At 38.9% G+C, this 12541-nt stretch overlaps 1 protein-coding gene across 3 annotated transcripts in view; it reads left to right on the top strand.

Annotated features, from left to right (window-relative positions):
* dachd (dachshund d) overlaps positions 1 to 9960 on the top strand; it is a 357117-nt gene extending 347157 nt beyond the window's left edge. For all 3 annotated transcript variants that reach the window (XM_057853366.1, XM_057853365.1, XM_057853364.1), the window contains exon 11: positions 5380 to 9960. In XM_057853366.1, the coding sequence (XP_057709349.1) occupies positions 5380 to 5417 (38 nt within the window). In that variant the 3' untranslated portion in view covers positions 5418 to 9960. The remainder of the gene's footprint in view (positions 1 to 5379) is intronic.
* Positions 9961 to 12541: the final 2581 nt, after the last annotated feature.

Below are 12541 nucleotides of genomic sequence, written 5' to 3'. Positions count from 1 at the left end.
CCTTATCCGATTACTCGGTTATTCGATCTAGTCCATCGATTAATCGACTACTAAAATATTCGATAGCTGCAGCCCTAATGTAATGTTTGTTCAAGATTGTAATTTTTTAAAAATAAATTTCCCCAATAAAAGACTTTCTATTCTTACATTCAAAGCGATTGAAAAAAAAAAAAAATAAGTTAAAGAGAATACATATTTTATTAGATGCTAAATAAAACAAAAGGGTTTTTTTCAACCTCTCTCAGCATAAAAAAAAAAACCTTTGAAAGATTAATTAATACATGTAAATTATGCAAATTATGCCCGTGCAAATATTTTATGAAGACAATTAAAGGTTTCATTAATTACAGACATTTTTCTCCCCTCTTTTCCTTTCTCTTGCCACAGTGACATTCATATATTTCATTTTTAATTGAACTTGAACTGTTTTTATGTTGACTCTACAATACAAATAGGGGGGGAAAAAAAAGAACTTTTGAGATAGTCAATATCTTCAAGATGGCGGTGGCTGTGCCCCGCCTGCGAAAAGAGCTTTGCTCCCTCTTGGAAGCCATTCAAAACACAGTGAAAAGCAATTAATAAACACCGACTGTGTTCATATTGCAGAATTAGAGAAGTGTGACAAAAGACAAATAGAAATAATTAGTTTGCTAAAAATTACGCCCTCATTATCCCCCAACCCAGCACCTCCTCCTCGAATCCCCGAGTTAGGAGACTATACCAACACATTCATTGGCCGCTCTCCCCCTTCCCCTTTTATTTAGTTATTTATTTCTCTCTCTCTCTGTAATTTATCAACCTCATTTTTTTTTGTTTGCCATTGGAGGTTAATTATACAGCCAAGCTGGAAAAGTGGAGCGCAGGAGGAGACACGGGTGGCAGACAAATGCTTCTCTAATTGAACAAAAAGCACAAAAGTGCAGCGTGTATTTTTAAACAGTTCATTTTGTCATATATGTATTTTTGTTCGCTTTGGTGGTAGGGGTGCAACGGCTCAGTTAGCCCACGGTTCGGTTTGCGTTTTTTTTTTATTTTTTTACTGCCTTTATTTTACTTTAAAAAAATGAAATAAACACTTAAAATGTAAACATTTTCGACTGTTAAAATGCCTCTTAGCTCTTTGGCTAGTGTAGTGACTGACTACTGAAATACGCACACAGTAGTAAAAAAGTTACTTGGCAAAGCAACTAGTGATCAGAGGTTGCGCTAGACATTTTCGTTGTCTGTCATTTTGACTGACAGGGTCAAAAAAATCCGGTCATAATCCATTTTTACCCGTCACTTAAATTTTTAAAATGATAATGATGACATATTCAATAGTACTTAGTTTTCATTAATTTTTAATTAATATTGTAACGCTTGCTTGGCGGCGAAAAATCAGACACGGAAGTCGTATTTTTCTCCCTCTTTTTACTCTGCTTACCGCCAACAACACCAACAAAACAACAACTCCACCCCCAAAGAAAAAGAGGCAACTATATAGACCCCAATCACCAACGTCACACAATGATCTTAATTGTGGTTGTCAGCCCAAAATCTTCTAAATATATATTAAATGCATCTTACCAGATATAAAATGACTACTACATCGGTGATGATCGTTTGGTGCCCAGATTTCTTGTCGAATTACAGCAGTCCATCTCGCTCTCCTCTTCGGGTCTCTCAGAATACGGTAGAACTTCAAGTCTCTCCGTCTATCTTCTCTGTTACTGCAACCAACCGCCACAGACGCCTTCACCATTTTGATTATTAATGTTAACGAGCAGAAAAACACGCCGTAATAGGAGGCATGTACGTAGCGGTAATGTGTAAACACAACGAGCTGACGGACAATATGGCGGCTCTAGTCAGGGGGGCGGAGTTGTGACGTCATGTGATTGGGGTCTATACACAGGTGGCAATCTAGTCCACCAATTGGAAGACGCGCTGGCACACCAAGTGCACCAATAAGAACCTCGCGTTGATGTGTCAAACGGTTTCATCCTTTAAAGATAGACTCAGTTCAAGATTTTACCGATTTACGTGTATTTTAGATAAAATGTTGCTTAGGTTCGCTCGTAAGGTTTACTACAACAGAGCCTTTCTGAGAAGTTTACTGCTCTAAAATGGCGGCTGTTTACTAACGCTAACGAGTCATTTCGCATGTAGTTCTATATGCATGAGTTATCTAGGCGTAGATTGTATGTTGTTGGCTAAGTCAGGTAATATTGGAGTCACCTAGCCTAGCATCGCGTTTGCTACAGCGTCTCAACAAACACTCTTCCCTCTCCGAGTCTCTGACTTTTCTCGCGTCATTCAACCAACGCATTGTCTCGTTGCAGAAACGGTGACCACATCCGAAGGGATGAAAAAAAAAAAATGTAATGCACGAAAAACTTGCAGATTTTGAACGTAATGTACGGCGTACACATTTAAAAATGAGTGCTCACTTGTACAAATTACGATGAGACTGTACAATTTGACAGGTATGAAATATTGTGGACTGTCACAGTTAGGTAGTAGCACTCTGTAGCACGGGACGTCCAACTTCCAACTATCAGAGGTCAGGGCGAAACTGTGCTTTAGCGAAATCATCTTCGATGGCTATGCGTGCCATTTCATAAATGTCGGAGATTACGTTGTTGGAGAAATATGTCCGCGAGGGAACAATGTAACGCGGGTCAAGCGTTGCAAATAAATTAACGAAGCCCGCCATGTGTTTTCACTGGTGTCACCTTCGGGGTTGTCCTACCCTGAGAAAGTGATATCTGTGGGTGATGCCGGCTGAGGTGCCGGAGTCATGTTATAAAAGTAATGCGATTAGCATGGGGAACGGGGCCGGATGTATGGGGGGGGGCGGGGGGGGCATGGCCCACCCAGACGTGAGTCGTGCCCACCCAATCAAAACGTCGGTGTTCTGTTATGCATAAAAGATTGATGGGTTTTGTGATTGAATACATGAGTTTTATTGCTTTTACGTATAATTGGCATCATCTAGTGGACACCTTAATTTACTGCATCTCATTCGCACTTTATTTGAAAGAAACTGCAACACGGAATTGACGTTGTTCGGTAGAGAACCACACGACGACGTTGCACCGCTATTTGGTGGCAGTGTGAGCAAGTTTCACTGTTTCATGAACGGTGGACAAATGATTTATTTTACTGAACAAGTTTTTTCTCTTTTCCCTATTTTGATGGTTCCATCGCTGCCAGAGAAGTATACAGTGCCTTGCGAAAGTATTCGACCCCCTTGAATCTTGCAACCTTTCGCCACATTTCAGGCTTCAAACATAAAGATATGAAATTTAATTTTTATGTCAAGAATCAACAACAAGTGGGACACAATCGTGAAGTGGAACAACATTTATTGGATAATTTCAACTTTTTTAACAAATAAAAAACTGAAAAGTGGGGCGTGCAATATTATTCGGCCCCTTTACTTTCAGTGCAGCAAACTCACTCCAGAAGTTCAGTGAGGATCTCTGAATGATCCAATGTTGTCCTAAATGACCGATGATGATAAATAGAATCCACCTGTGTGTAATCAAGTCTCCGTATAAATGCACCTGCTCTGTGATAGTCTCAGGGTTCTGTTTAAAGTGCAGAGAGCATTATGAAAACCAAGGAACACACCAGGCAGGGCCGAAATACTGTTGTGGAGAAGTTTAAAGCCGGATTTGGATACAAAAAGATTTCCCAAGCTTTAAAACATCTCAAGGAGCACTGTGCAAGCCGTCATATTGAAATGGAAGGAGCATCAGACCACTGCAAATCTACCAAGACCCGGCCGTCCTTCCAAACTTTCTTCTCAAACAAGGAGAAAACTGATCAGAGATGCAGCCAAGAGGCCCATGATCACTCTGGGTGAACTGCAGAGATTACAGCTGAGGTGGGAGAGTCTGTCCATAGGACAATAATTAGTCGTACGCTGCACAAATCTGGCCTTTATGGAAGAGTGGCAAGAAGAAAGCCATTTCTCAAAGATATCCATAAAAAGTCTCGTTTAAAGTTTGCCACAAGCCACCTGGGAGACATACCAAACATGTGGAAGAAGGTGCTCTAGTCAGATGAAACCAAAATTGACATTTTTGGCCACAATGCAAAACGATATGTTTGGCGTAAAAGCAACACAGCTCATCACCCTGAACACACCATCCCCACTGTCAAACATGGTGGTGGCAGCATCATGGTTTGGGCCTGCTTTTCTTCAGCAGGGACAGGGAAGATGGATGCAGCCAAATACAGGAACATTCTGGAAGAAAACCTGTTGGTATCTGCACAAGACCTGAGACTGGGACGGAGATTTATCTTCCAACAGGACAATGATCCAAAACATAAAGCCAAATCTACATTGGAATGGTTCAAAAATAAACGTATCCAGGTGTTAGAATGGCCAAGTCAAAGTCCAGACCTGAATCCAACCGAGAATCTGTGGAAAGAGCTGAAGACTGCTGTTCACAAACACTCTCCATCCAACCTCACTGAGCTCGAGCTGTTTTGCAAGGAAGAATGGGCAAGAATGTCAGTCTCTCGATGTGCAAAACTGATAGAAACATACCCCAAGCGACTTGCAGCTGTAATTGGAGCAAAAGGTGGCGCTACAAAGTATTAACGCAAGGGGGCCGAATAATATTGCACGCCCCACTTTTCAGTTTTTTATTTGTTAAAAAAGTTGAAATTATCCAATAAATTTTGTTCCACTTCACGATTGTGTCCCACTTGTTGTTGATTCTTGACAAAAAATTAAAATTTTATATCTTTATGTTTGAAGCCTGAAATGTGGCGAAAGGTTGCAAGGTTCAAGGGGGCCGAATACTTTTGCAAGGCACTGTATACCCTAATTTTCGCACTATATGGCGCACCTAATTTGGCATGAAAATGGCATTTGTTCATAGATAAACCGCAGCTGTCCTGACTGTAACATGGGATATTTACACCAAAAGATATTAACCGGTAAAACTTCATTTAACAGCGGCTGTCAAAAGACTAAATGAAGCACCATGAAGCTTTGAACCAATTGGCTGCAAAGCTTTTATTTATTTTTGTAGCGGCTGTCGGCTTCAGTAAGGATTTTTTTGGGTTTTTTTGCTTTTTCCTCTACGCACGTGACGTCAGCGCGTTGTCCCGCATTAAAAGTAGTCCGGGCAAAGCGTGATGCTTAGAGCTGGCAAAATTAAACAATTCCTCAAGGTGAATAAAATTACTCGGATCAGTTTTAAAACTCGAGTTGCTCGAGTATTCGTTTCAGCTCTACTTTAATCCATGTGTTCTTGAAAAGCTTCAAAGTGGTAAAAAGCTCGAGAAGCATTGCGCCAAATGGTTCGAGGGATGTTGATGTCAGTAACCCAACTCGTCTTTTATCACTTGTGGCTAAATTTGCACTCCTTTGTGTTGCAGACGGAAGACTCTTCCTGAAAACCGCAGTGATGTATTAATAGCGCCAACCGGAGAAACGTACTTGGATGAAATCTGTGGGGAGAAAGGCGATTTGAAGAAAAAAAAAAGATGGGAACAAAGGATCGAAAAGATTCTCCAGAGTCCATTTCCAGGGCAGCGCGGTGGTTTTGGGGACAACGTGGAGCTGCAGCTGCCACTGAAAGGAAACGCTGGAGGAATGTTTGTCTGAATGTAGGATAACAAAAAGTTTTTCTCTCTCCGGGATTTTAGTTAGCTTTTACAGCAGCCGCGGTTTGTAAATGTTGAGCACAGTCAAACGTTGGTACCAATTCATCCAACCATAGCACTGAAGATTTGGTTTTAATACCAACGAGAAGAATTTGCCCTTTTTTTGTATTTCAAATCCGAATTTTGGAAAATTGTGGAGGGAAAAAAACCCTCGGAAAAATGTTTTTTCTTAGATGACAATACAATCAAGTTTCCTTTCTACCATTGTTGTATATACAATGCTAAAAATGACTGGAGCAGATTGATATATGTGTGTATATAATGTCATGCAGTAGCGCTATTAGTCAAACAATACCACCGTACATATAAACTTTTTTTTAGTTTGGTTTTTGTTGTTCGGAGCCCCAGACATGACATGAATGAAAAAAAAATAACTTGTGCCCACGCTCTAATTGTTCATGCGTGCGAGCTCCTACTTTGTGCGAACGAACCAGTACTTTGTGTGAAAGAGTTTGTACTTTGTGTGCATGCTCAAATTGTTCGCGCGCACGCTCAAATTATTTGTACGCATGAGGTACTACTTTGTGTGAACGAACTAGTAATTCATGCGTACAAGTTAATAATTGTGTGAACGAACGAATACTTTGTGTGAAGGAACTAGTACCGTATTGTCCCGAATATACAGTGCCCTCCATAATTATTGGATTTATAATAATTATGTGTTTTTTAGCTTCTAATAATTCTTTTTTTTTTTTCTAAATAATATGGGACCTTAATGAGAAAAAAAAAAGAAAAATCCAACCTTCAATACAAGTGCATTTATTCAGTGGGGGAAAAATACCACAAATAATTATTTGACATCAAATAATGTGTCTCACAATTATTAGGACCCCTGGTGTTAATACTTTGTACAACCCCCTTTTGCCAACAAAACAAGGTCTGGGGACTGAGATGGCCATGGGAGGAGCATGATTTTGTGTCTGGTGAACCATTTCTGTGTAGATTTGGCCATATGTTTAGGGTCATTCTCTTGCTGAAAGACCCAGTGACGACCCATCTTCAGCTTTCGGGCAGAGGGCAACAGGTTTTGATTTAAAATGTCCTGGTATTTCAAAGCATTCATGATGCCATGCACAGGGGTGAAAGTGGTTAGAATTTCTTGCCGGAACTCTCTGTCAAGGATTCTGAAATACTATTCAAAATAGTATTTTTTTAATTATTTGCAAAATAAGTCAACAAAAACAGAAGTAACCCCAACCTCCATCCAATTTCCCCCCCACATTTCCTAAATGTAAATCCTCACTTTTAACTAGTTAATAACATTGGATATAAAAATTGAAGCGAATGTAAACATTTAAAAAAAAAAAAAAAAAAAAAAGTAAAGATATAACTAACATACAGTACAGGCCAAAAGTTTGGACACACCTAATTCAATGCAACACAAATGAAGGTCCCTAAACCACTGATTAGGCAATAAATTCCACTAATCAACCCTGAAAAGGCCTACCTGTGAAGTCAAATACCATTCTGGGTGACTCCCTCTTGAAGCTCATCAAGAAAATAGCAAGAGTGTACAAAAAGTAATTGGAGCAAAAGGAGGCTACTTTAAAGATGCAACAATATTATACATGTTTTTAGTTATTTCACCTGTTTTTACTAAGTAGGCTACATAGGCCAAGCATGGTTATTCATACTTCTTTTACATTCAGTGAGAATTTACAATGACACTTCACAAGTCTAAATAAATGATGGGCAGTAGATCAAATAAACAAGCCTCCTCAACTCTTTTGTATTGCATCAATTCACTAACAGTTTAATTTTTTTTACAAAGTGTCCTGTCTTCACTCAACGTGAATTTGTTTAGGTTGACAGACAGCAAAACGAGGCAATAGTGGATTTTTTAATTTGAAGCGTTTACTTCTTCACTTTTGACAAATCATAAAGCTGCAACACACACATGCACTCATGTTCAAAATGATACACATTAACACAATAAACATTTTACACAAAACAATTGGTGATCATACGTTCCTCCAGATATGTAAATTTAGTAAATCAAATCAGCCCAGTCTGCATAATAAAGTCCGCTAGCTTAGATGCTACAAATGCTAACTTATTCACACTTCTCTCATCGCAAATCGCTAAACATAACCAAGCAAACAGTATCTCCAAACTTAACCACAAATGCCAACACCAACATACATCAACTGAAACAACTTACAGCTTCAAGTGGGCCGAACCAGAGTAAGTAGCGGTCCCTTAGCCATGCCAGAAACATCTGCTTCCCAGTCATTAAAGGCAAGAGTTCAGACACACCCAACTCCGCCACCAGAGGGCATCATTTGACAAAATACAATACTTTAAACAAACAATCACACATAGGATTTTGACAGTTGCCGTCATATTTTTGGGATCATAGTACCGTCGGAACGGCGTTCCGTGTCGAAAACTCTTGCCGGTACGGAGATCCGGCTCGTTCCGGTCCACTTTCACCCCTGGCCATGCACCCTAACAAGGTTCCCAGGGCCTTTGGAAGCGAAACAGCCCCACAGCATCACTGACCCACCCCCATACTTCACAGTGAGCAGGTGGATTCAGCCATGTGAAATGAGTTATGTCATATTCGCTGTTGCCACTAGAGGGCAGTGTATCCACCCAAATCAATAAAACGAAATGCAAACACTTTCAAAACACACCATTACAATGCCACTTTAATTAAACGAATACTCAAAGACGCAAAATTTAATACGGATTTCATCAAATTATTGCTGCTACGATTAATCGATTAACTCGAGTATTCGATTAGAAAAAAATATTCTAATTAAATTTTGATGCTTCGGGTATTCGTTTAATTGAATTGGCGTTTTAACGGTTTATTTTGAAAGTGTTTGCATTTAGTTTTACTGATTGCTCCCCGTTGAGTTTTGTTTGAGCTAATGTTTTTTTAATAGATTCAGAATTTAGTTAATAGGTATATTTAGACTTTTTTTTATGTGGGAATATTTGTCTGAACCATTTGTTTAAAGCATTGTAAAAAAAAAAAAAAAAAAAAAACTAGCATTTTATAGCATTTAAGACAGCGGACTTTTTCTATGTAAGTTAGCCAGTTGTTCTTTTGTTGTACATAGATCCTCATTTAAAAAAAAAAAAATACCGTTTGAGGCTCAGCTCAGGTATCAAATCTTTTTATGTTCCATATCCAATTACTCGATTAGTCGAACTAACTAGTGTATTGATTAATTGACTACTAAAATATTCGATAGCTGCAGCCCTAATTCAAATTACTAGAGTTAATCGTTGCAGCACTAGTTCACACAAAGTAGTAGCTCGTGCTCACGAACCAGTGTTGTTTTTGGCAGCTCTTTTAATTTTCGTATTAGTCTTAGTCACATTTTAGTTATTTCAAAATGTGTTCGTTTTCGTCTAGTTTTAGTCAACAAAAACTCAAATTTTGTCTAGTTTTATTCGACAATTCTCAAAACGTTTTCGTCTACAAACTTAAATAAATGAAATGTTTCCAACAATTTGGAATGAACATTGACAGACGAGCACATAATTGACATCAGACATGTCCAAAGTCCGGCCCGAGGGCCAAATGCGGCCCGTGGTCAAATTTCATCTGGTCTCCAGCCTCTGTCATAAAATCAATTATGTCTGACCAGCACACAGACTTAATAAATTGGTCAGCAGTACTGCTACCAGAATATGAAGTAGCTTACACACGAAATGCTGCTCCTCATTTACCCACTAAAAGGCAGCAGCACTCTAAGCGACATTACCCCGTGTGACCCTTCCAATTTTTCTAAAATAGCGATAATCAACAAAAAAAGAAAGTTGACCGCGACGTCCGACGCTTCAAGGATAGGTGGAAATTGGACTATTTCTTCACTAAAATACGCAAAAACTGTGTGTGCTCATTTGCAAATAGACAGTCGCTGTTTTTAAAGAGTTCAATGTGAGGCGATATTACCAAACTAGACACGCTGAAATGTGCGACAAGATTACAGGGAAGATAGGCAGCAAGAAATTAAAGCAACTTGAAGCTAGTTTAATTTCACAGAGTCTGTATTTCGCGAGAGTCGAAATTGCGAGATTGTTGAAATTATTCATTTAAAAAAATAATAAAGCAAATGGGACATACAGAATGGCTTGCTAAAATTTGCTTAAATATATTGTTCTACATAAAGGACGTCAGCCGAGGTCGGCCCCCCACATTTTTACACAAAATCTGGACCCCATTGCAAAACGTTTGGACACCTTCATGATAATACATACTATATGAACTCTATGTAAGTCACCACGCTAAATGCTAATGCGAACGCTATGCTAACACTACAAGTTAGTTTAGTGTGTGATGGGGTGCTCGGGGGGGGGGGGGGGGGGGGCACAGCAAATCACATGAGTGACACAACCAAACACTGCTAAAATGCATGCTAACTACTAGAGGCGTGCGAAATTTCCAATTCTTAGATTATTCGCGATTCGGTCATGGAAGATTCGAGAACGATTCACAAACATCCAAATTCCGATAATTGAATTATACCAGGTAAAGCGGAAGTAAAACAGAGTAAGCGCGGTCTTTGGGACGCAATGAGGAACGGACCGAGAGTAGATATCATGTTCAACTCATGCCGCTTGATAAAAAAACAATCATACCTGAATGCGGCCGACAGCCGCTACAAACAACGTCCAGTTGCTAGCTGCTACAAACATACGGCTACAGTAGATATCATATATATATAGAACTAGATGCAAAATGACAGACGACGGCGGTGTTAGAACATGTATTATTGAACAGAGATGCTATTTGACAGACCTGCCAGCGTTAGTAAACAGCCGCCATCTTAAAGCAGTAGACTTCTCTAGAAGGCTCTTTTGTAGCGAACCTAATTAACTTTTTATCTAAAATATTCCGAAAATCCTGTCTTGAATCTATGTTTAAATGATGAAACAGTTTTAAAACTTTGACAAAAAGTAGACAGAAGGGAAATTATGGAATAACGGGAGCAATTTTCACAACTGTAATGATTGATTCACAACATTTACTGTTATATATCAACTTGATACTGAAATAGTACTTTGGTTTAGCCTGCAAGGAGTTTTGAACGATTTTGGAACTAATGTACAAAACATTTAAAAAAAAAAAAAAAAGATAATGGAATCGTAATCGTAAACGAATCGCTAGGTGCCCAAAGATTCCCAGTTCTACTAACTACACATATGATAAGAAAATATTACACATTGTGAACTTAGGAAGGAAACTGGCAAATTTTCATCTCGTCTCGTCAGATGACAACTGGCATCCATCTTGTTATGTTTTAGTCTCCGAAGACACGTTTTTAGCTTGTCGTCATGAAAAAAGCTGTTCGTTGATGAAATATTTTCGCTATTGTCATCGTTGACGAAAACAACGTCACGAAAAATTTGAGTGTGCGCTCGTTTTTTTTTTGTTTTCATTCATGTCATGTCTGGGGCTCCGTACTATTGTATTCCTGAGCCATCATTCTTTCTTCTAGCTGCCACTTTGTCGAGAAAGCATGCAGGCATGATGTAAATGTTCGTCCTGGAATTATGATATTTAATAATAAATCCTATATTGTGCTGAACAAACACTTAGGGTTTTACTCACCACAAGAAAAAAAAAATGTTTCAAATTGAAGACTTTTCCTCTCATACGCTTGTACTGTAATCTTTGTAACAGAGGTGATCATTCTTGGATTTTTCTGTACATTTTAAATGATTTTTGAGCCCTCAAAATCCTTTTTTTTTTTAAAGACACTCAATCAGTCACCCGGAAACCCCTTTTTTGGTCCTCCATGACTTTCCTGGTCTCCCAAGAGTGAACTTTTGACCCTGAAAGACTTTTAAACGTGTGTATATTCTTCTAGAAATAACCCAATGTCACTTTTGAGCGTATGTGTTCCAATCAGAAGAAGAGGAAGCCTCCCGTGTGTGTGTTTTATCACTGATAACTTATATAGCTTCTTGTTTTTCTCTCTCAAAATCATCTCTCAATTGTACTTCCAGTAATGTTGACAATAAAAGCGTGTGGGCGTGAGATAGGAAATGCGCCCTCTTTTTTTCCCAAGTATTGTAAGAAGGGAACTGCAAGGTATGACGTACCGTAGAAAATGACTGAGCATATTGTTCTTCTCTTTGTATAACAGTTGAAAGAAAATGTATACGAATAATCGTTTTTCCTTCGGGAGTGTTTCTGGGGCGAGGGCACGCACCTTTGACTTCCATGTGTGTGTTTTTTTTTAGGCTAATTGGAAACCCAAGCGTTATGTAAATGAGGCTGTGAACAAGCTGTCTGTAAATAAATTATTCCCTGTGTTCTTTCATGTCTATGATGCTGATTGGCCGAAATGCACTTGTTTCATGTATTCATATTAGAGTTGTCCGATAATGACTTTTTAACCGATGTTGTCCAAAAATCCAATATATGTGGCTGTAGACTTGAAATATTGATACTAACCAGGGGTTAATTTTGTGCCAGATCCTGCCGGAACAAGATCCGGCACCTCTTGATTTTGTCCTCCCTGTGTTCCAGGACTTATTTGGGCAGATCTGGCACCTCTCGTGTATAGAAAATAATAATAATATAAAAACGTTTTTAAAAATGTATTGTAATAGCCCCGAATGGGGAGAAAGAAGGAGAGGAATTGTTGATGGCTTTATCCACTTTATTGTGGCAACAATAAGTAAACGATAAAATAACAGCGGACTGCCGCCACATTCGACCGCTAAATTTTGCTTCTCGCCCGTCTCTCCCTCGCTTCCTTTGACCTCACAGCTCTCCAGTCCCAGCGTCTCTTAAAGGGACCGTGCATAGTTACGGACATTACAGCATAAAAAAAAAATTATTAAATGGAGAAATAATATTATGCATAAATTCATTATATTCATAAATTCATGCAATGTACTTCGATAT

This window comes from Corythoichthys intestinalis, chromosome 12 (genome assembly GCF_030265065.1).
Source record: "Corythoichthys intestinalis isolate RoL2023-P3 chromosome 12, ASM3026506v1, whole genome shotgun sequence".
Lineage (NCBI taxonomy): Eukaryota > Metazoa > Chordata > Actinopteri > Syngnathiformes > Syngnathidae > Corythoichthys > Corythoichthys intestinalis.
The sequence above is the reverse complement of the archived record's forward strand: the minus strand, read 5'-3'. Positions and strand labels throughout refer to the sequence as shown.